We start from the raw sequence: 27847 nt of genomic DNA on the forward strand, positions 1-27847 counted from the left end.
AACTATGGAACGACGCTGCAGTGTCACACAAACACAGTATATCTGCTCAGTAAGTTTATATTGAAATGTTCCTAGTAAATATTTAAAAATATATTTCTTCAGGTTTAGTTTGATTGGATACGTCTGAAATCTATGTAAATATGAATGCCGGGAGAAGAACAATATTATATTTCATTACTAAACAAATCAATTATGGAAAGCGCCACTGTGCAATGAATTAGAATTTGCTGAACCTTGGAGCAGCAGAGAAAAAATGATTAGTTTTGGCATTGTGGTGGAAGCCTGTATAGGGGAGAGATGGAGAGAGTGAGCTCCCATTTATTTTCATTAGCAGAGTCTATGGGCCAGACCCATGCCTGCCGCAAGCTCTGATGCTGCTCTGACTGCTGCTCCATGCATAAACATATATCCCCGAGACGTCTGTCCTTGCTCGGCGAAAGCCAAGCCTCTATCACGCAAGGTTAATTTTTCCTCCATCTCCCCTCTCTCCATTTTTCACAGCCCTCCTATACAATTCATGCCATTCATCAGCCATCTCACAGAGGACGGCCCGAGTACCTGCAGCAGCTCTCCAGGGTGCTGAATAGGACGGCTGTGGGCTAGAAGCAGTGAGCAGTGGGAGGGAGGGCTGCAGCAACAAAAATTGCTATATTAATTCTTCTTAGTGGGCATGGGGGTATAGAGTGATTGCAGGCAGGGAGGAGGGAGATGTAGACCTGCCATTAAAATAAACTGACAAGTCTTCCATTAGTGAAAGGAGTCACAGACAATGTCATTCCTCATCTGCTTAAACAGGACAGAGAGAGGACCCTGTCAAATTTACCGTTCCTGACATATTTGATCGATCCACCTTAAAGAATCCAAAGCATCCTTTTGAGGTTGTTTGTTTGAGAATTTTTAAATATTTATGTATTAATGGGCTCACTGATGCGACTGTCAGTCACTGTTGGACAGTGGGCCAGTAAAGACAGCTGTAGGTATTTCTCATCTCCTTGTAGAGGTCAAATTTCAGGAGTGAATCTTAAACAACCAGTGAATGAGGCAAGGCCTTCTTTCTTTTCCAATCATGGCGAACAGCCCCACCTGCTGGTCTACTCTCAGTGCAACACTCTACTTTGTCTACTAGAGACATGCTATAGTGCAAGCAGTCCTCTAGATGTTGCTATTGTGTTTTGTTTTTTGGTTGTTGGTTGTTGGTTTTTTTTTTTTTTCCTTCAACGAGATTAAATTGGCATCAGAAAGCAGGACCGGCCTTGTGAAATGAAAGTAACAGAATAAACGTAAATCATATCAAATCACGTTCCACTCAGATTGGACAGTTAATGCCAATTGGTTTTATGTGTGATGTTGTCAAAGTGTACATCATTGTGGGAGTAATGCAGGCCTGGAAACTTCTTTACCATGCTTCCTACATTTTTTATAGAAGTGAAACTCTAACCTGAGGTGGATATGCGCCATTATCAGGTCTCTCTAAACCGGTCAGGTGAGATTTCTGCATGAACAGATGGTGGATATAGCCACCTAGTACAAGCTGGTTAAACTAGGGGGTGACACATAATGAGGCCGGAAGTAAGGCGAAGACTTGTATGGCGAATTGAAGTCGAAAAGCACCGTTACCGTAGTTTGAATTTACTATAATTCTAAAAAATGCCGCTGTGGATTGGATGACACAAAACGGGTGTCGTGTCGTAAGGTATAACTTAATAAAGAATTTGTGCGGCAAGCAAAAAGGGGTTTTATTTTGAAGTTTCAGCCGATGTGGCGCGTGTATCGTGACGGGCTTGACACCAACGGCCACGGTTCAGCTCCCGGCCGCTAGGAGGAACAAGGAGGGATCCCTGCCCGGTCCCGGCGTGGAGAAGGAAGCGGTCCGCGAAGTGTCCGCGTCCCCGCGTCCCCGCACAAGACTGGACGGAGACAGAGCAGAGGAGGAGGAGGAGGAGGAGGCGGCGGCGGTGAGAGCGCTTTCTGTTTGTCTTCGAGGAGTTTCTTTCACATGGGGACAAAAAAATGACATCCACGGCCAGCGAAAGGAGGGCGTTCGCTCACAAAATCAACCGGTGAGTCGGTAACAGAAGTTATTGTTTAACTAACAGCTGCAGTTGTGTGGGAGATTGACACACGGAACATATAGCCACTAAGCTAGGATTTCTGTATTTATATTTCGCTAACCATCCACCGGGTAGTATAAAAACAACTGCACCGTGCTGAGATGAAACAGGACTTTACCGAGGCGTCTTGCGCTCCTATAGATACTCTCTTACACTTTGAAAGAGTTTAATAGCCCGTTTAAAAGTACGTTGTGGTAGCATCGTAAGAGCATTGTCATCAACAATGATCGAGCTACTTAAGGATGACACTGTGAAGCCCAGGGCTAATCTAATGGCCGAGATGTGTCATTTCGGATTATCAAAATTTAGTAACACCGAGGGGAATGCTCCCAACATATCGAAATGGCACCAAGTGACTCTAGGATGTTTTGTTCTCGTTGCCGTGTGAACGCCTCGCAGCATTAATGTAGTAACCTGTTTCCACATGTTGTAAACTGGTTCTCCCTCTCCATAACAAGGTATAGCACCGCATGGAAAAACCAGTGTGTCTTAGGATACAAAATGAATTCTGATCAGAGTCCAGGAGAAAACGTCCAGGCACGTCATATCTGTCAGCTGGCGTTGGGAATAACGTGCTTTAAGGACACCGGTGTGTGTGTGTGTGTGTGTGTGTGTGGAAGTTTTTGCAGCCAAACCCTTCCCTGTTTGCTGCAATAAATTTTAATTGTGTTTGTTTGTTTGCTTGTTCTTTGTTTGTTTGTTTGTTTGTTTGTTTTTTACAAATGGGGCTCTTCCGCACCTTTATTTTGTCCAGGGTTGTTCTGTTCCAATTGCACTGAATCAACCTGTCGTCACAGTTAATTTGATTATCAAGAAAGAGCTTAGTCTTGCGACTCCACAAGCCCATGAGAAAACAAACAGGATCACAGATTCCTATCATTGACCTACAAGTGGATATTTTGCCGCCTCAGTGAAAACTTTTCTTGAAGCACGCCTGGATTGTGTTAATTAGAAACTTTGGACTAAGCTCCATCCCAAGGTGGACTTGGTGTTTTTTTTGGTTACTTTATTTATATGCCTGTTGATCACCAATAACATATCCTGTAGAGATGTTAGCTTCATTGAACAGTCTCCCACTACATTCCCCGAGTCCTGTCTTTCCTCTCCTTAGTGGGACCCAGACCATTGTGTTGTGCCGGATGCAGGAAAGGGTGGGAAGGGGTGTTCTGGCTCTTGCCTTCGCAGTCGATAGCTTCCCTTTTTCCTGTTTTAAAAGGGCGGCGTGCAGAGCAGCAGAAACTGATTCCACGCCGTCTAAGGATGTAGTACTCCCTCATAAAGTTTAAACATGCAAAAAAGGGCTACTTTCAAATAAGGCTGTTTCGCCATCATCAGGAATTTAAAAAGCCTAGCTGTATCTTAGAGATGGGAGTAGAGGACATAGATCTTCTCTGCACTACTGTCCTTGTGTATTGCCGGAATGAAGGCATGAACCTTTTGCTATGTAATCATGAGGACCATGGTTTGGGATAAGTTAGAGCCTTTGCAGTCGCGTATATGAGAGAAACAGACATTTTGGGGTTCTAGAGGAGCAGCTGCTTGCTGTCTCTGTGAGAGGATTGTTTTTTCTTTTTCTTTTTTTTTCCCCTGCATTGTCTCTCTTTAAGCCTCCCATTTGCCGTTAGTCCATAAAGGCCGTGGACAGAGCTCTGGCTCTGTGCCTGCTCCCTTGAGCCAGCTCGCCACCTCTCTGTGAGATCCGCTTTAGTCCTTATTCAGAACAGCTGCTGGCCTTCAGCATCGCCACCAGTACCAAAAGCTGAAAACTGTGTAATGGGAGGAGGGCTTCATAGATTGTATAGGCATCTCTCTGAAACTTACAGGTTGAGCCAAGCCAGGTGCTTCTGCAATAATGCTTTAACGCTGAATCTGGAAAATTGAAATGAGTGTGAGAGAGACCTTGAGTAAAGAATTAAAAAGGGTTTTTTTTAATGCAAATTTCTCTTGTCCTATAATAATTCAATTAGGCCTTGTGTTTTTGGCAGTGGTTTTATCAGATTTATGCATCCACACATCAAATGAAATACTTTATATTTTATTTATCTTAAACATCCCCCATCTTGACATGATTTTTGTAGGGAGTTTTCATAGATTTGTCGTGCCTTGGACTAATTTCTTCTTTAGTTCTATGTTTGACTGTCTGACAAATCTTTTATGTCTTTCTCGTGTTTAGGACGGTTGCTGCAGAGGTCAGAAAACAAGTGTCCAGAGAGTATGGCTCTCCTCAGCTATCCAAGAAACGAGGCGGTGCACACCACCCTGTGAGTCACCCTGTGTTTATCTCAAGTTTCCAGCCAGCAGGTTTGAAGCTCCAATTAGCAAGTTCAAAAGTTGATGGGCGTAACTCTGTTATAGGTTTAAGTTTAGATATAAGTAATGCAGGAGAGTTTAGTTTTAATTGGTGTTGACAGCAGGCATGAAGGGAGGTGGTTTTGAAATACGATATACCTGCTCTCGCTCACCTGTGTTGTTTGACAACCAGGCTAGCTTTCTGCGTTGATATTCACCTAAAATCGAACAAGAGGGTGCCTACATTAGAGGCTGTGATTTGGGAAAAATGTTGTCACATTACAACGATGACGGCCAAGTTTTTAATTAGTCCAGTAGAAATTTATGAATACGCTGTGGACTCTGCTGTGAACCAAAAAACCCCTGAGAAACCAGACATAGGTGGTAGAAAGGAGTCTGTTTACTCATTGTACTCTAGAAGTGCTTCATAAGGGCAAAGAAGGCAAGCTAAAAGAGGTTTTAGGTTATGTAAACGTTTCAGTGGTTTTACGTACAGTAATTCGACTGGTAGCAGTAGTTTCTGTGGCCGATTCTGGTTTGGCTGTAACCCAAACAAAGGAAAGTAAGGGTATGAAGAACTGAAAACTGAAAACGAAATGTTATCAACATAACACAACATTAAAACACAACATTAATCTTACCCTTTAGTATCTTGTGAAAGTGTATAAGTATAGCGTACAGGTTTTTGTCATTTAATCAAAGTTTGTGACACCTTGAGTTGAGTGAGAAAGGCCCATTTTTAGATACTTAACACAAACAAAAGATTTTCTGTGATACATTCATATATTCTCAAGGATGCATAATAAAAAGATGAATATTGTCTTTTACGTGAATACCTTTCAGTTCTAAATTCATCCATTTTCTGTGTTTTGTATCATATGAATATTAGAAATTCCATCTATCTTAATCAGTCTATCTTAATGCCATCCTGTCTCCTGTCCTTGTGATCAAGTTAGGATCTGTTATTATGGCCATGTCATAGTTATTGGTATGTCATATTTTAATGTTGATTGACAGTTGCCCCTGACAGAGGTGGTTGAGCCTGTGGACTTTGAGGAATATGTTAGCAGTCACGCTCCCGGGGTGGAGCCTGGCCCTCTCAGACAGCTAATGGAGTTCCCCCAGGATGACCTGGAGCTCCTCCAGCTGGACAAAGAGTGCACTACACTGGAGCCCCCACTGCCTGAGGAGGAGGAGTAAGTCCAGCTGCTAATGGCCAACACAACCCTACCAACCCCTACCGTAATACACACAGCCCTCTATGCTCTTAACACAACCACACACACAGGGGATTAATATAACTGTAATGGAAGACAAACATCCCTACAGATAGGAACAAAGCTTTCCTTTCTGTGACACTGAATGAACATAAATATTAAAGACACGTTTTGCTCAATTATTTATGTGTTTCTCTATGTAGCTCACTGGATCCCAGAGTGAGAGATGCCTTAGCAGTCTACACAGATGACTGGCTTGTCATTCAAAGAAAGTAAGCCGTGTTAGTCGTGGTACTGGTTGAATCAATCTGTTTTTCACCTATTGTTTAATAATGTGCACCACTTTTCCACGTTCACTCTTCACATTATTGACAGTTACGATATTACTGCAACAACTTTTTACTTTTTCCCCGTAGGTATCAGCGCTACAGCACCACATACACCCCTCACAACTCTGAGCGACAGAGAGAGAGGCAGCGAGGGCTGGTCAAACAGACCTTTGAACTGGACGAGGCTGCAGCTGCTGAGCGCCAGGATGACCAGGTAGCTGATGGTGGTATTCAAGTGACACGTTATCGTAAACACTGAATGGCCATTCGGTCATTGTAGGTTCATTAAACAATTTGTATTGATTTACCGTGTATACTCCTGGCAACTGTGCATTGTTGCCAGGAGCAAAAGCTTAAAAGTTTAATCATGCTCCTGAAACTCCCATCATTTAATACCTGGAAATAGAGATGGGGAGAAAACCAACCAATGAGGCATGTGTCTCGTTATGATTGATATTCTGCTCAGTAAGTTGAGCAGATGGAGAATGAGTAAGTCCATTATCCATTGCACATTCTCCATATGAATCATATTAAATAGCTAACGGTAATAAGGTTATGGGATCTATGCCATACTGTTCTCGTCATCTTTCAAAAATATCGTTGCCTGGAGGGAAAAAAAAAACAAATGATCTCACCCCTCTGTCTCACTCTTATGTTTTTTAGGATGACGCAAAGCGTCGGTCAGTTAGCCTTGATGAGACCCCTCGGGGCAGCTGGGCCTCCAGCATCTTTGACCTGAAGAACTCTTCCCCAGATGCTCTCCTGCCGTCTGTGCTGGAACGTACAGCCGCAGAGGACATGGACCACCGCAATACAGAGGCACGCCTGCAGGGTCGCCACAGTGACCTGCTGGGCCTGTACCCTCCCCCTGATGAGGTTCGTATTACACCAGCCTTATCCTCCTATGTTGTGGAACAGGATATGTTAAAGTAATAAACCTGTGACTTTATCATATAAATTTATATTCTTCACAATTCTTGATTATTGGTTTGTATTATATAATATAGTTTCTTAAGCTCTACCCAGTTAACGCAGGGTAGCATTTTGGCCAGGGTCAAAATCAATAGAAATGATTACGTTTTTGTTAAATACAATATTAGGCCTCTTATGCTCTTCAGAAAGTGACCTGTGGCCCTACATCACACAGCAAAGGCCACATATTTAATGAATGAGGTAATTGTCTAAACCTTAATCTAGTAGCTAACCACACTGATAATAAACGCTTACCATTTCTGCTGACCAGTTTCATGGGAGAAATCTTTTAATACAAGCTATTAGCAACAGACAACCAAGGGGCAAGCATGATTCTATTAGGGAAAACTTCTGGTACACAGGCTGTGGTGCATTTAGGAGGAACGTTTGAAATAAGTTTAAGAAAAACTTTTAGTTTTATGTTTGTTTGCAGCAATAACCACTATGGCTGAAATAAGTATAAGAGCATAAACTATGAAAAGCCACATGTCATCAACAAGAAATAAAAAAATGTTTTAATACTAGCTGCACAGATTGATTGGAACTTAATCTCAGAGATCACTGCTCACAACAGCAACCAGCAGAACACTCTGACAGAAATATTAGTACATGCAGTGGCCATTTGTTTCCGCTCAGAGTAACAATATTGAATGTTCCCATAAAGTGAATGTCCATAATGTGTGGAAACCCAGCCACTTCTGGGGAACTGTTTGCTTTTCTTTCCTGTGTTATCCTTTTCTCGCTCCATCCTTCTTTCTTTATATCTGTGTACACGCCTTTGCTTTCTCTGGTGCTACGTTGCCATGACATCTGTGTAAATGTTATTCTGTGTGTGTGTGTGTGTGTGTGTGTGTGTGTGTGTGTGTGTGTGTGTGTGTGTGTGTGTGTGTGTGTGTGTGTGTGTGTGTTTTGTACATGGCTTTGTTGTCTGTGTGGCAGGATGAAGCAGTAGAGAGATGCACTGCTCCTGAAGTGCCCAAGGAACATTCTGGCCAGAGGATCATGGTCAAGTGTCTGTCTCTGAAGTCAGTAACATTTGGCATATAAGTGACATTTATGTCGTCATGCTTTGATTCTTTATTATATGCTGTCCATATTTGAAAACCACTGTATATTTTTTATTTTTTCAGGTTTGAAATAGAAATTGAGCCAATATTTGGAACACTTGCCCTCTATGATGTCAAGGAAAAGAAAAAGGTATTTTCTGTTGGAATAGATCAGATTTTTTATTTGCTATGATGAGTGTTGTTCCGATGACTTTCAGTCTGTAAAACCACTTATGTAATGCTGAGCTCATGCTTGACTAATTGAATTTCCCTTTTCTCAAAAAGGTCTAAGTGGTCTTGTGGTTCAGATCACTGAGTCATAACTGAATTAAAATCCCTTGATATGCATTTCCATTATCATCTTTCCTTCCCCTCCCTCTTCTGCTTCCCGTTTATCTCAATCTTCCCTCCCAACAGATCTCTGAGAATTTCTACTTTGACCTGAACTCGGATCAGATGAAAGGGCTGCTTAAACCCCACACACCTCACATAGCCATATCCACACTGGCCCGTTCTGCCATTTTCTCCATCACATACCCCTCCGCTGATATCTTCCTAGTCATTAAGGTACTGAGAAACCCTGGTGTTACACAGAATAAACTGACTTAATTAATGGTGTAAGATAATTATTGGTTCACACAGATATTCACTTTACCCTAAGCATTTTACATGCTACTTACAATTACATTTGATCTGAATACAGACTGTAAATAGTGTTGAGATATTGTGTGATAAACAATGTGCTTTAATGTGTTAACAATCATGTGCATGTACTGTATTTCAGCTTGAGAAAGTCCTTCAACAAGGGGACATTGGAGAATGCTGTGAACCCTACATGGTGATGAAAGAATCAGACTCCTCCAAGGTAATGGAGCCAAAATGTGTTTTAAACTTTTGCAATGCTCAGGGCTGGCAGCCAGCATGGACCCTTTTACTGTCTAATCACAAGCATTTCTCAATTCTGGCTAGTAGCTTCAATATTTACTATCCTCTTTTCCCTTCAGATCTGTTGGCTATTGCGCATATTTTAAGTTTATCTATATGTTTTGATTTTGGTGTCAACATATCTTGTCTACCCTTGTCCCACTTCAGCACAAGGAGAAGCTGGAGAAGCTGCGTCTGCAGGCAGAGCAGTCATGCAGTCGTCTCGGTCGTTTTCGCATGCCTTTTGCCTGGACGGCCATTCACCTTCTCAATATTGTCAGCAGTGTGGGAGGTCTGGATCGGTCAGACCCGGACTCTGACTCTGGTACTACCAATTCCAAACACGTTCTACAGTCGCACACATGCACGCACACACAGCGTTCAACTATTGAAAGTGATAAAAGTATTGCATTATTAACATTCATGCACAGGCCTCACTAATTTATATTATTTGTCTTCCTACCAGAGCGAAAAGGTCTTGGAACATGGAATGAGAGAAAGAAGAAGGGGTTTGAGCGGATGAGTGTTGGGGATGACATGTGTAACTTTGCCACTTTCCGACCAGCAACACTTACTGTCACCAACTTCTTCAAACAGGTCAGACTCTGTCTAGTTGCCACACATACTTAAAGCTCAAGTAGTTTTTTGTACTGTTACAGTTGACCTGACTATGATGTGTTTTGTAAATTACCCATCATTTTACTATTGAAGCTGTAATGGCAAAACGTGAGGAACCAACTGGTACCAAATAGTTTGAGTTACACCACATGTAACTAAAGAGACGGAGAAATCAGCAAAAGTTAAGATGCTAGAAAACTTGGGACACACCTGCCTCCCATATTTATTAAATGGTATATGAATCAAGGGGATTGGTTTCTTTGAAGGAGGCTGATCATCGTTTTTTTTTTTTTTCAATAAAACCCATATTTGTATAGTTAAATATATATATTTCAGTTGATCTTTTCGTGTGGTAAAATCAAATGCAGATTGTAATCTGCAGTCTCCCCGAAAAGACGTTTGCTCAAATGCTTCAACCAAAATTACTGTCTCTCATTATTTTGTGTATTTTAGTAGACAGTAGTTATAACTATTCTATATTAAGATTTTTTTAATCTCAACACAAACTCAACTCTTCTGCTTGTATGCATGAAGGAGGGGGACAGACTAAGTGATGAGGACCTCTACAAGTTTCTGGCAGATATGCGCAGACCGTCATCCGTTCTGCGGAGACTGAGACCCGTCACAGGTGAGCATGGCTTGCACACATAGTCAAGATATTTACTGTCCTTGTAAATACGAATTAATGTACGAATGTTTATAGATGATTCGTAATCCTTTTGCATTGTTTTTTTCTTGTGTATTTGTCCCTCAGCCCAGTTAAAGATCGACATCTCTCCAGCTCCGGACTTGCCTCATTACTGTCTGTCACCGGAGCTGCTTCATGTAAAGCCTTACCCTGACCTGCGTGTTCGCCCAACCAAAGAGGTTCAAGAGTTCCCTGCTCGCTATGTATACACGCCACACACCACCTATAGGTGAGCGAAAAAACATACATTCAACCTGTTACTGCACAAATGGCTCACTGTGTTTGTTTGCTTTAGTCTGTAGTTTTAAGGAAAGAGGATAGCAGGTCCTGAATTTCAAATTAAAAAACATTTTCATTGATATAATTGTTTTGTAAAAAGAATATATAAATACAAAAACAAGTATATGTTACAAATAACCCATGATACTGTTTGGTGAAACAAAATCTTTTAATTTGATAACTTTATTTGAATGGCTCTTTTTAAAAACAAAGTTTACCAAGTACTTCAAAGTCAGACAAACAAAAGACACAAAAAATATTACATAACAAATGCACTCAGTTGGCAGTTTATTAGGAACACCAGGGTTGGAAGGGAGTGCAGTGACATTCCAGAGTTGAGATCCAGGTGGACACGTTCCATTCAGAGCTGTGTAGACTGGGAGACCTCAGTGGTGAATTTCAAAGCTGAAACTATGTCATAGCGTCATTTTGGAGGAAGGAAATAAAATAGTACATTTTATTAAACGAAACGATCACTGGTTCAAAACATCAAATGTTTTGAACAAGTGACTCACCATCTTCTGCAATTTTGACAGCTGCTCATTCTGAGTCTCAATGTTCTCTTTTTGGAACTGCATCAAATGCTGTAAACCTTTCAAGACGTTGGAGTGCTCATCTGCTCTTTTCTAAAAAGAGGAAAAAAGTTAAAGTAACCAATTAACTGTACGTCAGTAAGTCAGTGACTGGTATTCAAATATGTAAAGTTGTCTAGTGCCTTTGCCTTATCCAAAAGTGTATGTTGGCAGGCTGGTGTGACAGTGAAGGTGACGGAGGGTTGTTTCTTCTATCTGTAAGTTGTAACTATAAAGAAGATTTCAGCTTTCTCTACCTGCAGTTCTTTGATGCTGGTGGGTATGGAGTTGTTGAGATGTGTCTCCAACCTTTTCACTTTTGTCTTCAGCTCCACCTCTTCCTGCTCCATGCTGTCCAGCCAGTCTGTAGTCATCTTGGTCTGAGCATGTTGCTTGGCCATCTGGGCCTGTCAAAAGAGCATCTGTCCAGATTATCCTCTTCCCCCATCAACGATCCCAGTGCAGCTGGCAGCTGCTTGCCCCACAGTATAACATGCAGCTTTCTAATGACACTCACTCTCTTATCTCAGATAAAAGAGTTTGATTTATCCATATAAATCAGGAAAATGAATTAAAGAATCGACTATGGGTCATAAAAAAGAAAAAGAGTGAGGTGCCAGAACACGGAATAGCTACTTAAGGGTTTGCGTAGACATTGTATAAGGCATTGTTGTTTAAATTTTTTTCAAATCACCAGAGACCTGCATTGTTATGTCTGTTCAGCTGTATACACAGATAAACAGATGTTTTATCTGATGTAGACATTAGATACTTGACATACTGCCTCTGTGTTCCTCTGCTCCTGCATTTTGTAGCTTTAATTCTCAGTGGTTATCTCTCTTGTAATAACACAACCATGCAACAGCACATGGGAAATCAGTTGTTTACATATTTTTGTGTTTTCTTACCTGTAGCAACTGTATCACTTCTTTCATCTGTTTCTCCACCTCAAAGGCCTGCTCTGTCTGCTTTCCCAACTTTTGAAGAGTCCTGTCATGGCTCTTCAAAGTCTGGCTGATTTTCGCTATCTTTGCTTCAGTGGTTTCATAAACATAGTTAAGGGATTCGCTTAACTGTATGACACCAAATATGAGCACGTTGACTTCTTCCTGTGGTGCAGTCATGTCTTCCATCTTGCTGGTCTTCGTGAGCGGACCTGCATGGACTGCTCTTAAACCCCCAGCCATACATATCATGCACAGGCCCCAGATCATCTTGATAATAACTGTCGCTTACAAACTGACTGAAGTCTAGTCATCTGTTTCACTCGGTTGTTTCTGATTGCTTTTCCAGCAATTCAACCAGTTCGGAGAAAGTTTGTTTGACATAAAATCTAACAAATGAGGAAGGAAAGCTAAAAAAAAAAAAATACATATTTGTCTAACACAGCTGCGCAGAGGTTAGCATCATCAGAATAGCCCCTGGATGATGAATTTGTAGGGTGGTCACTGTGCCTTATATTGGATGTATGCAATACCATGGTAAAACATTAGCTCAGCAGTGGTTCGATCACAGGTCTTCTCTGTGGCCTTAGTCTCACTGACCTTACCTTGAAATTTAACCCCAGAGATACTCATTTTCTCATTTAGGTCACAAACACATGAGACATACATAACGTGTGTAGCACGCTTCTCTTTGGTGAGGAGACTATATGCTTTCCAATGACCAGTATGACAATATGGACATTAAATGTTATTTAACGTTATATCAAAGATATGTGATTTTGTGGTGAGTCAAGGGCTCTTGACAAATGGATAAAACCAGCTGTTTCAAAATATGAACAAAAGTTACCTCTAATGTTTGACTTGGAGAGGAGTTAAGGTGACTTGGACCAAGCAAATCCAGTAATGGGTCACATTGTGCACACACAAAACTAAATATATTTTATTTTCTGACGATTAGAACATTATATGTTTTTGTAGATGCAGAATGATGTGTGAAATTGTTGACAAATGTTTACAACATAACAAGCTAAAACCAGGGATTGAAACTTTAACCATCGATCAGTGTTCCTTTAACTCCTTCATGGTTTTTCAGTTTTTAACCTCTGTCCAGGTCATCGTTCTCTCCTTCTCAAGCCAACTATGGTAACAGTTTAAAGCATGATATAGGGACGGCCATGGACAAAATATGACTGATGAAGGCAGCTACTGACTTGAATCTTTTTTAGAAAAAGGGACATTTTCTAAATTAATCATTAAGTGCACGGCTCAAATGGAGTATGGAACTAAAAGGCCTGTGAATGAGACATAAATCTATGCCTTGCATCATTTTGCCTTTCAGGAATCTGCTCTATGTTTACCCACAAACTCTGAACTTCAGCAGTCGTCAGGGCTCAGTGAGAAACATCGCCGTGAAGGTTCAGTTCATGGCAGGAGAGGACCCCAGTCTAGCTTTGCCGGTGAGTCACACGTGACTGCGATGTTCTCGGGAAAATGAAATTCTAGTCACAAAGAAAAGCTTGAGGCAGTGAAATCCTATATGAGGTCCTCTTGGAAAAGTGAACCTCTTCAAAGCATCATATTTTATGAGCAACAGAGTTGGCAAAACAGTCTAGTCTAGTTTAGTACAGTAAATCTTTTGCGTAATAACTCTGATATATTTTTGTTAATTGAATATCAAATAGTCAACGCACAGAAAACAGTGCTTGCTTAAGTGATACTCCGCCCAAATTTACCTTTTGTGTATCAACCACTCACCCCCTGTAGGCCTGGAAAGTCACAGTTAAAATCTTATGGTTTATAGGAAGGCTGTCAGATTAAATTCTTTCCAATTACAATGGATTCCAGTGGTGACAAGTTGAAGCAGAAATAGTGTCAAAATGTCCACAGAAACGTCTCACACCACTCCTCCAATATAATCCATTTCTTATTATCGTGTAATCTACATTCTTGGTATGTTCAAAACACCAAAATCCAGCTAAATATACTGCATGGGTGTTAGCCAGGTTTCAAGGCTAAAGGTTTTGAGTGTTAGATGTTCAAGTATATTAGGAGAATTGCTTTAAAGTTATTGGCTCAGGTGAACTGTCGTAATATTACCTACCCAAAGAACATGAGAAGTAGAAAAAAGTGTGTTTTATTTGCAAAGTGAACAAAGTGAAGAAGATGAAATTCTTAAAAAGATTGACAAGACTGCAGTGATTTGACTTTGTCAAAAGAGTACCCCCTGATGGTCACTGAACGAATGTGTTTATACTCTGTCGTTTTGACCAGGTCATCTTTGGAAAGTCAAGTTGTTCTGAGTTCATGAAAGAGGCGTACACCCCTGTCATCTACCATAACAAGTACGGATAAATCACCTGTTGACTTTATACTGGCGTCTTTCCAACTTTTTCTTATTTCACAGTGTCTTTTATAAACATTGTGTTTAACTCTTTGCCTTGAAGGTCTCCTGAGTTCTATGAAGAGATGAAGATGAAGATTCCTGCCAATCTGACCGACAACCACCATCTGCTGTTCACCTTCTACCACATCAGCTGCCAGCCCAAACAGAACACTCCTCTGGAGACCCCTGTGGGCTACACTGTGAGTACACTCCTTCAGCTGGCCCACATTTAACACATCCACCCACACACTCACTTGTTTGAAAGCTCCTTCTGTTGTCTTGCCATGGTTAAGAGATCGCGTGTGTCTCTCCCTGCCCGCAGTGGATCCCTCTGATGCAGCATGGCCGACTACGCACCGGCTCCTTCAGTCTGCCCGTCTCAGTAGAAAAGCCTCCACCTAGCTACTCTGTACTCACCCCTGATGTGAGTGTGTTTAAAGAGATTGTGTGAATATCACTTTGCCTGCCATCACCTACTCCTTTGTGATTTGACTGAGTGTTAAATGAGTTGGATGTCACTCTGTGGCAGGTTCAGCTCCCAGGCATGAAGTGGGTGGATAATCATAAAGGAGTGTTCAATGTTGAGGTGACAGCAGCCTCTTCAGTTCACACCCAGGTACACAAATATGTTTTTTTATACCGAGCACCTTTGGAATGAGGTTAGTGTTACTGGAAGTGGTCTGGTAATTATAATAATTAACATTAGTATCCATTGTTTTTATCTAATGTGAATGTAAACGCCCCTAGTTTTTCTGTGGAAAGAAAACATGGAGCATATTAGAGACAAAGGAGATACTGATAACTCAGAATTCTTTTCATATACATATTCATTATTCAAAAGAACATTACATTTCTTTAGGTTTACATGTACTGTGAGCAGTGTCTGAATATAATTTCTTCTTACTTTATATTCAAAAAAATCAAATTGACCCTGGATCCTGTCTTAAAAGTGTTCTGGAATATAAGAACAGTGCTGCCAAATTGAAATTCACTGAGTTCAGTTGGTAGCTATGATTTATTGTGATTTTACCTCTAGGACCCCCATCTGGATAAGTTCTTTACTCTAGTGTATGTTCTGGAGGAGTACTCCTTCCCCTTCCGCCTGAAGGACGTCATCATAACCGAGGCAAACATGGAGGGGGAGCTGAAGGCCAGCATGGCTGCACTGAGAGGGGCTCTGCTGGACACCTGTGTCAGGTTTTTGCACCAGCTGCTCAACAAGCTCATTCAGCTCATCGTCTACCCACCGGTCATTGCAGGCCAAATTGGTAAGTGAGATCTGAAAGCGAGAGCTATTTCACATTAATTCTGCTGGAGAATTGCACCTGGAACAAGGCTAAATTGCTTATTCCGATCATTTAAGTAGATGATGTGATGATGATTATTCTTATCATAATTATTGTTTTGGGGAAAAAAAACTGTTTAATTCACTTAATGCATCATTCATCAAAATCTTTATCGTCAACTACTTTGACATACAAGACAGAACGCCCGATATGCCAGTTGTCAGGACAATACAAAATCTATCACTAAATACATCAAAGTGTGTTAAATTTTGGTTTGGCTAAGCATCACGATTATATTCTGAAGTGTGAATCATAACATGCATAAATCAATCAATCCACAGTTATGCATGATTTAATGTGCGGCTCATGCTACTCTCCTGCTTAATCTACAGTGAACCTGGGCCGTGCTGCCTTTGAAGCTATGGCTTTGTTGGTCAACCAGATGCACAAGAACCTGGAGGGGAACCAGGATCAGCATGGCCGCAACAACCTGCTGGCATCCTACATCCACTACTGCTTCCGCCTACCCACTGCCGAACCTACAGTGCCCCCGACAGGTCAGTCACCATACTAAACTGTACAACATGTATCCGATAAGCAGAAAGGGATGCTTTCATTGAACCACTGACAGTCATTTGATTTACGTCTGTTGATTGCTAACATCTTTTTTCCTTCCATCTCCATGAGTAGGAGGGAGCCAGTCCTACGAGATGCCGATGCAGTATGCCACCTTGTCGAGAGCAACAGCCCGCCCAAGCAGCCTGCACCTGTCCCGCTCCAAGAGTATCAGCAACTCCAACCCTGACCTGGCCAGTACACCAGTTTCTCCTGATGAAGAGGTGCAAAGGATCATAGGGAGCAAGGTGAATTGTGCTTGTCTTTGAAAATTTTTCATATTTGTTAGAGCTATACAATTGTTACTGTAGTTAGCCTGGATGCAAGTACTGAAAAAGCCTTTTAAGACCTTTTGAAAGTCATGAAATAAGTTAAATACTGCAAAATTATGAAGTTTCTTGTTCATCCGCTTATGTTTTGTGAGAAATCTGCACCGATGTATTGGCCCTAACGTGTATTCTTATCTGCATTAGTTGTCGAATTTGCACATTAATTTAATTTGCAAAATTTCATTTTGTGTAGCATTAAAAGGTCTTGCAGTTAAGTAATGACTACCAATGTTGATTGTGACTAATTTGCTTCCCTTGTACATAAACAAGAAAGAGCAGCACAAAAGTCTGTGTTTTTATGGTACCCCTTGTGCCATATTGCCATATGTTTATCCAACATCAGTCAGTCATTTTGCTGTGATGATACTACTGCCCTCCCTTGTCTTGTCTCTTCACAGCCGATTCAGTAGTATGACGTTGATTGAGAACTCTGTCAACAGTTCATGATGCTGCTTAAGTCAAAGATGCAATTATGCTTTGTGCTGCTGTCCTTTGTGATTTATACAATACTTCCAGTCCCTCCGTTGTTCTCCCCTCCCCTGCTTTATTTTCTGTTTTTACCTTCACCTTTCAATTCCCTTATTTTTCTATCTTCCAAAATATCTCCTTCACATATTCTCCTATGTGGTAATTATCTTCCCTTTACTCACTGTGCCCTTGCCTCTTGCCGCTTTATGTGTGTTTGTGTGTGTGTTTTCTGTGTGTCTCCGGTGGCTTATGGCAGGGCATTGACCGCTCGCACTCCTGGGTAAACTCTGCTTATGCCCCTGGTGGCTCCAGATCTGTGCTACGTCGGAACCCCAACTCCAGCTGTGAGCTCAAGCAGGTGCCAAATCCCTTCTCCTCCTCCACCTCCCTCTCCTCATTCATCACCTCCACCTCCACCCTGAACCATCTCTGATCAACTCGTGGCTCAACTCCTACCTCAGTTCTCAGTGGTTGTATATGTGTGTGCTTCTTTCCGCCCATCAAACTGTTCAGCCTTGTTCAACCTGTCACACCTTCTTATCCACGACAACACGTTGTCCATACTTTAAAATCCATCTTCTCACTGCCGCTTAACATCCCCTATCTGTTTTGTTCTAATGACACAATCTCTGCCTGGGGCTCATCAGATTTCTTACCAGCCTTGCACTCATCAAAGTTCACAGAGAGTTCTCTGGCCACCCATCCATTTCCATTCATCCATTTTCACATCACTTTCTCCTCATCTCTGTGTGTTCACCTCACCATCACCCCATGTCAGGCAAACGACCGCAGCTGCAATCGCATGTCTGCGTTTCTGGACAGCGTGGCCTTGTTTTCAGTTCCCACAAGGCAGATTACCAAGAAGGTAAAACTGGCATCTACTATAACAAACTGTAAAACTGGCAGTCACCATAACAAAGTAACACATTTTTGTTTCCTAACATTCATCAACTTTCAGTAACATTAACATTAACATTCACAACTTCATAACATTTCAACAATTGTGTCTATATGTGAGTAGTTGAAGATTTGCTTTTTGATACACCTACACTGAATAGTTTATTGTCTGGAATTGTCTGAAAATTTCAGAGGTAAATCTGTGGCAGGTTTACTGATTATTGTGTTCAGTGTATTTTTACTATCAATGTTTAACTTATGATAAGCTTATTTTATTTCAGTTTGTATCTAGGGCCTTAATAACTATCAAACAATTGCAAAATTATCCTCACAAACCGGTTACAGTTCACGGCTCGCTCCTCGCGACAACAAACACACACAATTTTAATCTTAATAGCTCATCTAGTTTCTGAAATTGTTTCCTCATGGTCTGTGTCGGTTCATGTCTAGCTACTCCATGAGGAGCTGGTATTACAGTGGGTAGTCAGCACCAGCACAGTGAGGGAAGCAGCGCTGCAGCAGGCCTGGTTTTTCTTCCAGCTTATGGTCAGTATGCCTTTGAAAAATTAACAGCAATTTCACAGCACCCTTTAAAAAGTCTAAATCTAAAGAGTTTTGACCAGAATGCTGCAAATCACAAAACACATACCACAGGGGCCATTATTATAGCAGGAAAGGCAACATTTACATTAAGTGACATATTTTCCCTCTCCTTCAGACAAAGAGCATGGCCCATCACTTGTTCATGACATCGAAAATGGACATTCCCAGGCGTCAGCGATTCCCAGACCGCTTTGTGGACGACATTGCTGCACTTTTGTGTGCCATCGGTGCAGACATTGCCAGTCGATACCACAAGGTACAGGAAACTGGCAGAACACCATTTGTTTTTAAATGAGCGGAGTATTGACCAATAAAAGATGACAGTGGTTTTAAAGTTTTTGTTGAATAGAAAGTTGCCTTATCTCTTATTCGGTGCTTGACCAGTGTTAGAACCAGTGATTTAAATAGCCTAATGTACAGTATTGTATTTTTCCTTTTTATCTAATCCACCTATTTTTCTCACCTGAATATCTACTCCTCTCTCTCAGGATGTGGAGCTTGTGGAGAGGTTAAACAGCAGTCTGGCTTTCTTCCTGAATGACCTGCTGTCTCTCATGGACCGGGGCTTTGTGTTCAACCTCATCCGTTCCTACTACAAACAGGTGCCTATTGCTCCCCTCCCTGTTTTCCTCTAATATCAAACACTTTAAATCCCAGTGCTCCCATGCACATGCTAAAACAGCTTCTTACTGTCTCAAACAAACTTTTGTGCTAAACAGATTGCCAACAAGCTCCACACAGCGCAGAACCCCAGCTCTCTGAATGCGCTGAGGATGGACTTCACTCGTATCGTCTGCAGCCACGAGCACTACGTCATCCTCAACCTGCCGTGCTCAATTCTCAGCCCTCCAGCGTCCCCCTCCCCCTCAACTTCCTCCACCACCTCACAGGTAACTGGAAAATGCGAGAAAACTTTATAGTTGTGTTCATTCATTAACTTTTCAGGTGTTATACTGTAGAGGGGATCTACTTTGCTGTTTGCGTACTGGTGGAACAAACCTCCACTTCTGTAGGCTGCTTGAAAAAGCAATATCTCTGTATTTCTGTAAAGCATAAAAATGTAATTTAACTGATTTCATTTAAACCTGCTGTTACTTCCCTCTCATTTTTTTCTATCCCTTTGCTCACTATCTGTAGAGTTCGGCATTTTCCAGTATGGTGCAAGACCAAAGTGTTGCCACCATGTTTGAGCTCTCCGTCCCTTTTCGCCAGCAGCACTTCCTGTCTGGACTGCTGCTTACTGAGCTCTCTCTCATCCTTGACCCTGATGGAGAAGGGTGGGTTGTTGTTGGTTGCATATACGGTGTACTGATAAAGACTTTCACTTGATTTCCCAGCAGGGATCATCAGAGATTGAATCTTTAATACAGTATAGTATAAAGTACAAGTGCACAGTCTGAAAAACACTGATATACTCCCACAGGGTTTTCTTCCTTCATAAAAAGGCCATTAGTGCTGTTCACTCCCTGCTCTGCAGCCATGATGCAGACCCTCGCTACAGTGAACCTCAAGTCAGAGCCCACGTTGCTCAGCTCTACCTTCCCCTCATCCCCATCGTCATGGAGACATTGCATCAGCTCCACGACTTCTCTGGTCAGCAGAACATATATGCGGTGTGCTAATAATGCTATCCACCTCCTCCAGATAATCATGTTTTATTTCCAGCATTATTGCACCTGAGAGTGCTTTTCTTATTTCTTTGTAGACTCCTCGCCTGCTAGGGTCCGCCATGCCTCAGCCCACGCCGACGATGCTGACCCAGACGGTAGCAACACTATCAGTCAGTCTGTTGCCATGGCGATTGCCGGCTCCCCTTTGCCGCATGCCAAAGCCAACGCATTTGCGCTGCCCACAGTGGTGAGTGATAATGGCAGAGGTCAGGCGGTTCCCCCGGGCCCTACAGACTGACAGGTCGCAGTACGGCCTCTGTGTGGGAGGCAACTGACTCAGTTTGACAGATGATCACTCTGGCCTTTCTGTAAATCCACACAAACACTCATTGGAAGAGCATTTGCATTCTTCCCATGTTGTTGTTCTTTTATGAAGTACAACTGCTCCTCTTAGCCTGTAGGTGGCTCTCTGTCCATTTTCTTCACAACTCTCTTTAAACAGCCATTTTGTACTGAAGCAGATTCAAAGACTGGCACTGAGTTTGTATGTTTGTGTTCATCAGGCTGGGCGCCAGTCCAGCTCTCTGTCTGCCGAGTGTAGCAGGACTCTGCTGGTGTGCTTCCTGTGGGTGCTGAAGAATGCAGATGCAGCTCTCCTGGAGCGCTGGGTGTCTGATTTGTCCGTGTTGCAAATAAACCGTCTGCTGGATCTGCTGCATCTCTGTGTCTCCTGCTTTGAATACAAGGTACAATAACCAGGCACTGCCACTGCTATGATATACACGATAGGCATCAAAAACAATATTCAGATTTGTTTAATTTGGATCTTCCAGACCAACAGTACATCATTACAGATATATCAGTAGTTGTTTCAAGAAATTTTACTGTCTTAATTATCAGAGAATCGATACCGTATCCCTGCTGTTTTGTAAGTACTTTTCATTCCTTTTCCGTTTACTGGAGGTTTTTATTAAATTGACATTTGTTTTATTTGTCTCTAACGTGTGGTGTTTGGCGGTCGATGTAGGGGAAGAAAGCTCTGGAGAGGATCAACAGCCTAACGTTTAAAAAGTCTCAGGACATGAAGGCCCGACTGGAGGAGGCCATACTGGGCACCATTGGGGCTCGTCAGGAGATGGTCCGCCGCTGCAGAGGTACGTTGTATGAGAGCACAGTAATGTGTGTGTGTCAGTAGCTGGTTTTTTTTGTTTTTTTTTCCCCCAAGGTTTTTCTTTTCCCAAGGTTTTTTTTTGTCGTGTGTGTCATGGAAATAGTAATTTGTTTACTCTTCCAGAAAGGAGTCCCTATGGCAGCCAAGAGAACGTTAGGTGGAGAAAGAACGTCACTCACTGGAGACAAAATACAGACAGAGTCGATAAGTATGTAATTTACATTAGTTACATCAATGGCAACTAAAGTGTAAATTTCTTACCTAATAGTACATAGAATTAGATAGATTTCTAGATTAGAATTTAAAGATAAGAATTTAAATTATGGACACGCTTTTGTATAATATACTGTGTCTTCATTTGAGTGGTGCTTAAGTGTGATATATAATACTGATGATTGTAACATAATGTGTTACAGGACTAAAGCTGAGGTCGAGCAGGAGTCTGTGGTGGATGGAAACCTAGCTACTGAGGGCTCTCTGATAGTACTGGACACACTGGAGATTATTGTCAAGGTAAAACACGGAAGAAAACATTACCGTGCTAAATGCTATGCCCTTTGCCAGCTGTTGACACACATTTTGTGTAGTATTCCCCTGCCTTAAGTTTTCTTTTTTTTCTTTTTTTTTTTTCTCTGTCCTCTCCCAGACTGTGGTGGCGTCAGAGCTGAAGGAAAGTGTTTTAGGCGGTGTGCTGAGAGTGCTTCTCCACAGCATGGCAGGCAACCAGAGCGCCCTCTTCCTGCAGCACTGCTTCACTACACAGAGGGCCCTGGTTTTCAAGGCAAGTACAGTTTGTATTAGTGAGCCAACTGTCTCCATTAAAGTTAAGAGCTGTTTTATTATCCTTTTTTAAACAATCTAAAATGACTTCAGTTTGATAAATTAGTGACTCAGCACACTGTTTTTTCTTCTCCCTACTTGTTCACTGCACTTTTTCACACATCTTGATTCCACAGTTACGAAACACAAACAAAAGGATTTCATGTGTATCTTTTCTTTTTTTGATGCTGCATCTGTGTTTTATCATGGTGCAAAAAAAATGAATTTTACTGAAACAAATAGTAAATGGTAGCTAATATATTTTTGTTGGGATTATACAAAGTGAGTGAGTGTGTTTTTGTATGTAGTTCCCAGAGATGCTGTTTGAAGAGGACACTGAGCTTTGTGCAGACCTGTGCCTGCGTCTCCTTCGTCACTGCAGCAGCAGTGTCGGCTCTGTCAGAAGTCATGCGTCTGCCTCTCTTTACTTGCTCATGAGACAGAACTTTGAGATTGGAAATGTAAGTTTAGACGTTTTGCATTTTGATGTTCCTGCATAGCTGGCGACACGGTGCAACAAAAATTGATCTACAGAACAAACACAGGATGTTTATAGAGTGGATTCTCTCGTGTTGTGAGCCACAATCTCTCCTATTTCTTTCCTTGGACCAGAACTTTGCACGAGTAAAGATGCAGGTCACCATGTCTCTGTCCTCCCTGGTGGGAACGTCACAGAACTTCAATGAGGAGCATCTTCGTCGGTCTCTCAAGACCATCCTAACATACGCTGAAGAGGACTTGGAGCTGCGTGACACGCCCTTCCCGGAGCAGGTACATAAAAGCCATCGCTGTCCGTACAACGTCCAGATGTGGAGCTGCCAGACTTCATTAATGTGCTGTGTTGCACTTTTGAAACTGCAGGTCCAGGATCTGGTGTTCAACCTGCACATGATTCTTACTGACACTGTGAAGATGAAAGAGCATCAGCAGGATCCAGAGATGCTCATTGACTTAATGTACAGGTACTGAGATGCCCATCAGTGAGACTGGCATATAAAAAATAAAGTGTTGTGACTAAAACCGAAGATATTCTCTCATTTTTAACTTCAGGATTGCAAAGGGCTACCAGAACTCACCAGACCTGCGTCTTACGTGGCTCCAGAACATGGCAGGAAAACACTCTGAAAGAGGGAACCATGCTGAGGCTGCCCACTGTCTGGTCCACAGCGCTGCACTGGTGGCAGAATACCTCAACATGCTGGAGGATTGCCGCTACCTGCCAATTGGTTGCGTCACATTTCAGGTCAGTTCGTGCTGTTTAAATTGGTGACTCATTCTACTATAAACAACACATGTGGGCAGCAGCATGGCAGAATGAGATGGGCTGTCCCAAAACTGCAGCACCAAGACTCAACTTTGTGATCGCTGAAATGAGCATATATAAAGATTTTATGTTTATTCAGACTTCCCTTTTTTTTTCCCTCAGAATATTTCATCCAACGTATTGGAGGAGTCAGCAGTATCTGATGATGTCCTGTCTCCAGAGGAGGAGGGGATTTGTGCTGCGAAGTACTTCAGCGAGTCTGGTCTGGTGGGCCTCCTGGAGCAAGCAGCTGCCTCTTTTAACATGGTACGACTCACATTCTCCAACCACATGCTGACAGGCGGCATGTTAACACAGCAAAAGGTTACAGCGTTATCAGGGCTGAAAGACTGTTATGTGATCGAGCTGTTATGTGTAGAACTGGCTTTCCATTCTGCTGTAACCCCAGGCAGCCATGTACGAGGCCATAAATGAGGTGTACAAGATTCTGCTGCCCATCCATGAAGCCAACAGAGACTTCAAAAAGCTGGCTACTGTCCACGGAAAACTGCAGGATGCCTTCAACAAAGTCTACAACCAAGTGAGTTATCAGCTTGATCTTCAGATCACCAGCAATTAACTGGGCTGTTATTGTTGATGAGATAGCAAACTGTATCCTAATTTCTTTCTGGTGTGCTTCTTTTCTTTTCTCAACTTTTCCAGAGTTCAGGATGGGAGGTAACAAGCTCATTTGTCATATTGACTATTACATTTAAGATAAAACTGATCCAGCGATTCCTTTTTATTTTGTGTTTACAATGTTTTCTTTCCTCCCCATTGCTGGTTCTCCTCATCCCTCATGTGACATGATATTGGTGAGTGTTACAAAACTTGCTTTCACCGTTGACATAGTTGAGTTGAACCACTGTTACAAAACAGTTTCCATTCCTTTTTGCCACCCTCCTGCTGTGGTCAAATTACATTGCAGCCTAAATAGATATTTTCCCTTTTTCCTACAGAGATTGTACTTCTATTACTAAACCAGACATTTTAATGTTTTCATTTGTGAAAAACAAGCAACTATGTGTAAAGTCCACAACCTCCATGAACAGAACAAATCAAAAGATTTACATCTCTATTACAGTGAATTTTTTCTATGTTTTGTGCTGTTCTCCTGTTAAAAAAACAAGCTGTATGTCTGTTTCATGCTGATTTTAGTTCACTCAGCCGCTGCACCCTTTAATCGTCTCATCTTTTCATCCCTTCTTTAGTGTTTAGAGAATGTTTGGGACCTACTTCCGGGTTGGTTTCTATGGCTGTCGGTTTGGAGACCTGGATGAACAAGAGTTCGTCTACAAGGAGCCATCAATCACCAAATTAGCCGAGATCTCCCACAGACTTGAGGCACGTTAACTCATCGTGATACTAAAAATGGTTTGATTAGTGATTTATGTGAAACACATGTCTAAAGATCAATCTGTTTGGTGCACAGGAGTTCTACTCAGAGAGGTTTGGGGATGAGGTGGTTGAAATTATCAAGGACTCCAACCCAGTGGACAAGAACAAACTGGATCCCAACAAGGTGACATGTTATTTATATATGTGACTCATAATATAACAGTACAGATTTAGCAAAAGGTATAATTGTACTGATATGTGTTTGTATTTGTTTAAGGCCTTCCTCCAGATCACCTACGTCGAGCCGTACTTTGACACATACGAGCTAAAGGAGAGAATCACTTACTTTGACAAGAACTACAACCTGCGTACCTTCATGTACTGTACTCCCTTCACTCTGGACGGCCGAGCCCATGGCGACCTGCACGAGCAGTACAAACGCAAAACCATTCTGACAACTTCTCACGCCTTCCCTTACATCAAGACACGCGTCAACGTTATCCACAAGGAGGAGGTGGGTCTCTGTTCAGGAGGGATTTGTGGGCAGCTTCCACGCCAACGTAGGACATGGAAAAAATAAAATAAAAAGATACGACTTTCTCTCATTCTGTTGTCTTTTTATTCTCCAGATCATTCTTGTCCCCATGGAGGTGGCCATTGAGGACATGCAGAAAAAGACTCAGGAGTTGGCCTTTGCCACAAACCAAGACCCTGCGGACTCCAAGATGCTGCAGATGGTGCTGCAGGGCTCTGTGGGAACCACTGTCAACCAGGTGCCTGTTTTCATACTTGGAAATGAAAAAAAACCTAGGTTGCACACCTATACTGCCTCCCCTCACATCCTCCTGGAATATTAATCCCATTAGAATGGGGTTGAAAGACTGGGTCAGTGTTTCTAAGTAGTGACTGACATTCCTTAGCAGATATGTAACAGGTTCTCTCCCTCACAGGGCCCCCTTGAGGTGGCGCAGGTCTTTCTTTCCGACATTCCTAATGACCCCAAGCTGTTCCGCCATCACAACAAACTGCGCCTCTGCTTTAAAGACTTCACTAAGAGGTGATGACACACTCCACGGCCCAGACGCAGACTGCTGTGTAACTAATAAAAACAAATCCCAACTCCCTGTGTCTTCTCTGCTCTTTCTCTTGCAGGTGTGAGGATGCCCTCAGGAAGAATAAAGCCCTGATTGGACCAGATCAGAAGGAGTACCACAGAGAGCTGGAGAGGAACTACAATAAACTGAAAGAAGCTCTGGGTCCTCTCATCAACCGCAAGATTCCCCAGCTATACAGAACCCTGCCAGCTCAGACCACGCAAACACAACGGTAACTTGAGACATAAAACACACTCTAACACGCCTACGCACGGAGACACACAAAATGAGCTCACGCTGCTTCTCCAACCTCATTAAACTAACACAAGAGAATCATAAAATCAAACTTTATTACTCTCTAGGTCATAGATTCATACATTCTGTGTTTTTCACCAGTATATGGATGTGCACTGTATATTTAATGACTTAATAACTGTCATATTCCTCTGTTTTTTGTATATTAATTAACAAAAGAAAGTTGGTGCACTTCTTGAAGTATTTCAGCCTGACCATGGAAACTATCACCATATGTTTTTGTTTTCCTCTGCTTTTGGCATCGGCTCTGTGTTTGCATGTGTCTGTAGACTGCTGGTTCATAATGAAAAACATCAGTACAGTCAACAGCACCTGCCACAGGGATGATTCAGTATTGAGGAAAATAAGTAGTTTGATCATCCAAACTAATTAGAAATTAAAATGCACATTAAAATGTTATTGAGAAAACAAATTAAAGCTAGTTCAGCAGGAAAATAAACCACGACACTTGTAGTTAAAGATTCTTTATCGTCTTGCTTTTCTCTCCTTCAGGAACTCCTACAGTAGATCCAGTCTCCGAAGAGTTGACTGCTGAGGCACAAAAAACTGGATAACAGCACACAACAACAAGCTTTAGAAATTAGCACCATCTCTACCCGTCTGTTCCCCCTCCCCCCTTGCATTGCGCACCAACTGTCACATGCACCATCATCTTCCTCGTCTAGCCCGTTATTTTACCCACCCTCCCCCTGGCCACCCAGTCATGCCATAATCCCCCCCCCACAAACACACACACGCAAACACACACACTTGTCGGCTCTTTCCCATCTCCCCCATCACCACCACACTCACACCTCTGTAGGAGAAAACCTCGGTTGTTTATGCTGGAAGTTTATCTGCACTGTAAACATCGTCATTCGGAGCAGGGCTCTGACATCTCAGAGCTTAAAGCCAAGCTTTCAGAAGAAGTCTCCTCCCTGACAAACCCAAAGAAATCTCTCTGAGCCTGAACTGGTTTAAACTTTAATTTTTACAGGACTAGAGCTACCAAACACATTTTGTATCCAAATCGTTTTGGGGGTTTATCGTTTTGGGGGTTTACTCATGAGTGTATCTGTTTTCCTTTTTTTCCCTAGTGTTTGCTTTTGAAGAGGATGTAGGTTGTCTGTCTTGTGTCGTGGCCTTATTTACTTTGTAAGAGATTTTTTTTTCTAAACTATGCCTGGTAGTAGTCACTGCCAGACTTAGTTATTAAATAGTCCCAGGGAGCTTTCTTATGTTATCAGCAGACCAAATAACTGGCATTCCTTTCTTCCTCAAGTAGTTGCATTTATCTGCCCATCTCTAGTTATAAGAATTCATTATAGAGAGGAGGTGGGATCATTCTGTCCATGCTCCGGTCTCAGTCCCAGGCTGAGTCCAGGAAGGACATACTCTAGCAGCAGTTTAAGAGTAAGGCATTACTGTGTGTGTGGGGAAAAATTGATTTTTATGTGTGGTTTTTTTTTTTTTTTTTTTTTTAAACTGTGAAATTGTCTTGTAATGCACTGCAGTCACATCACGTTAATCACAGAATCACTATCCTCAGCCAGGCCATCTCCTTCACCCACACAAACATGATCAAACTGTGACATTTACTATCACCCTGCAGTACAGTCTGATAACTGGATGCATTGTGTCTGTGTAG

The 27847-nt window shown here is 42.1% G+C and overlaps 2 protein-coding genes across 5 annotated transcripts; one reads left to right on the forward strand and one right to left on the reverse strand.

The window, feature by feature from the left end:
• Positions 1-1945: 1945 nt before the first annotated feature.
• Positions 1946-26923, forward strand: LOC120807199 (dedicator of cytokinesis protein 7-like). 3 transcript variants are annotated; one of them, XM_040158954.1, is made up of 50 exons: positions 1946-2060; positions 4285-4372; positions 5418-5596; positions 5821-5889; positions 6034-6160; positions 6610-6822; positions 7858-7943; positions 8049-8115; positions 8382-8531; positions 8749-8829; positions 9057-9213; positions 9355-9485; positions 10041-10134; positions 10261-10423; positions 13329-13446; positions 14261-14331; positions 14434-14572; positions 14695-14796; positions 14902-14988; positions 15409-15640; positions 16051-16215; positions 16349-16521; positions 17327-17428; positions 17849-17935; positions 18418-18513; positions 18686-18826; positions 19059-19172; positions 19290-19460; positions 19708-19847; positions 19994-20163; positions 20276-20427; positions 20744-20926; positions 21208-21334; positions 21475-21559; positions 21768-21864; positions 21998-22132; positions 22479-22631; positions 22783-22941; positions 23032-23132; positions 23221-23413; positions 23597-23740; positions 23883-24014; positions 24137-24151; positions 24692-24817; positions 24906-24995; positions 25089-25325; positions 25441-25584; positions 25762-25868; positions 25964-26137; positions 26713-26923. In XM_040158954.1, the coding sequence occupies exons 1-50, from the start codon at positions 2011-2013 to the stop codon at positions 26753-26755; spliced, it is 6360 nt and encodes a 2119-aa protein (XP_040014888.1). In that variant the 5' UTR covers positions 1946-2010; the 3' UTR covers positions 26756-26923. The 3 variants fall into 3 exon arrangements, with proteins under 3 accessions (XP_040014888.1, XP_040014897.1, XP_040014903.1); XM_040158963.1 differs by lacking the exon at positions 17849-17935; XM_040158969.1 differs by lacking the exon at positions 17327-17428.
• angptl8 (angiopoietin like 8) lies at positions 10685-12451 on the reverse strand. 2 transcript variants are annotated; one of them, XM_040158985.1, is made up of 4 exons: positions 11954-12451; positions 11303-11452; positions 10989-11099; positions 10685-10884 (listed from the first exon to the last, which is right to left on the reverse strand). In XM_040158985.1, exons 1-4 carry the CDS (start codon positions 12257-12259, stop codon positions 10873-10875), a joined length of 579 nt encoding a protein of 192 aa, XP_040014919.1. In that variant the 5' UTR covers positions 12260-12451; the 3' UTR covers positions 10685-10872. The 2 variants fall into 2 exon arrangements, with proteins under 2 accessions (XP_040014919.1, XP_040014912.1); XM_040158978.1 differs by having other exon boundaries at positions 10685-11099.
• Positions 26924-27847: the final 924 nt, after the last annotated feature.

This window comes from Xiphias gladius, chromosome 3, assembly GCF_016859285.1.
Source record: "Xiphias gladius isolate SHS-SW01 ecotype Sanya breed wild chromosome 3, ASM1685928v1, whole genome shotgun sequence".
NCBI lineage: Eukaryota > Metazoa > Chordata > Actinopteri > Istiophoriformes > Xiphiidae > Xiphias > Xiphias gladius.

Bases quoted from the DNA above. Each gene is read 5' to 3' on its own strand.
- angptl8 (XM_040158978.1), bottom strand. From the start codon at position 12,259: ATGATCTGGGGCCTGTGCATGATATGTATGGCTGGGGGTTTAAGAGCA. The intron at 11,453-11,953 runs GTAAGAAAACAC...CTCTTTTGACAG, and splicing joins AAGTGATACAGTTGCTACAG to GCCCAGATGGCCAAGCAACA. The intron at 11,100-11,302 runs GTAGAGAAAGCT...TCCTCTTTTTAG, and splicing joins CCAGCATCAAAGAACTGCAG to AAAAGAGCAGATGAGCACTC.
- LOC120807199 (XM_040158954.1), top strand. From the start codon at position 2,011: ATGACATCCACGGCCAGCGAAAGGAGGGCGTTCGCTCACAAAATCAAC. The intron at 14,332-14,433 runs GTACGGATAAAT...TTTGCCTTGAAG, and splicing joins CCTGTCATCTACCATAACAA to GTCTCCTGAGTTCTATGAAG. The intron at 25,326-25,440 runs GTGGGTCTCTGT...TTTATTCTCCAG, and splicing joins ACGTTATCCACAAGGAGGAG to ATCATTCTTGTCCCCATGGA.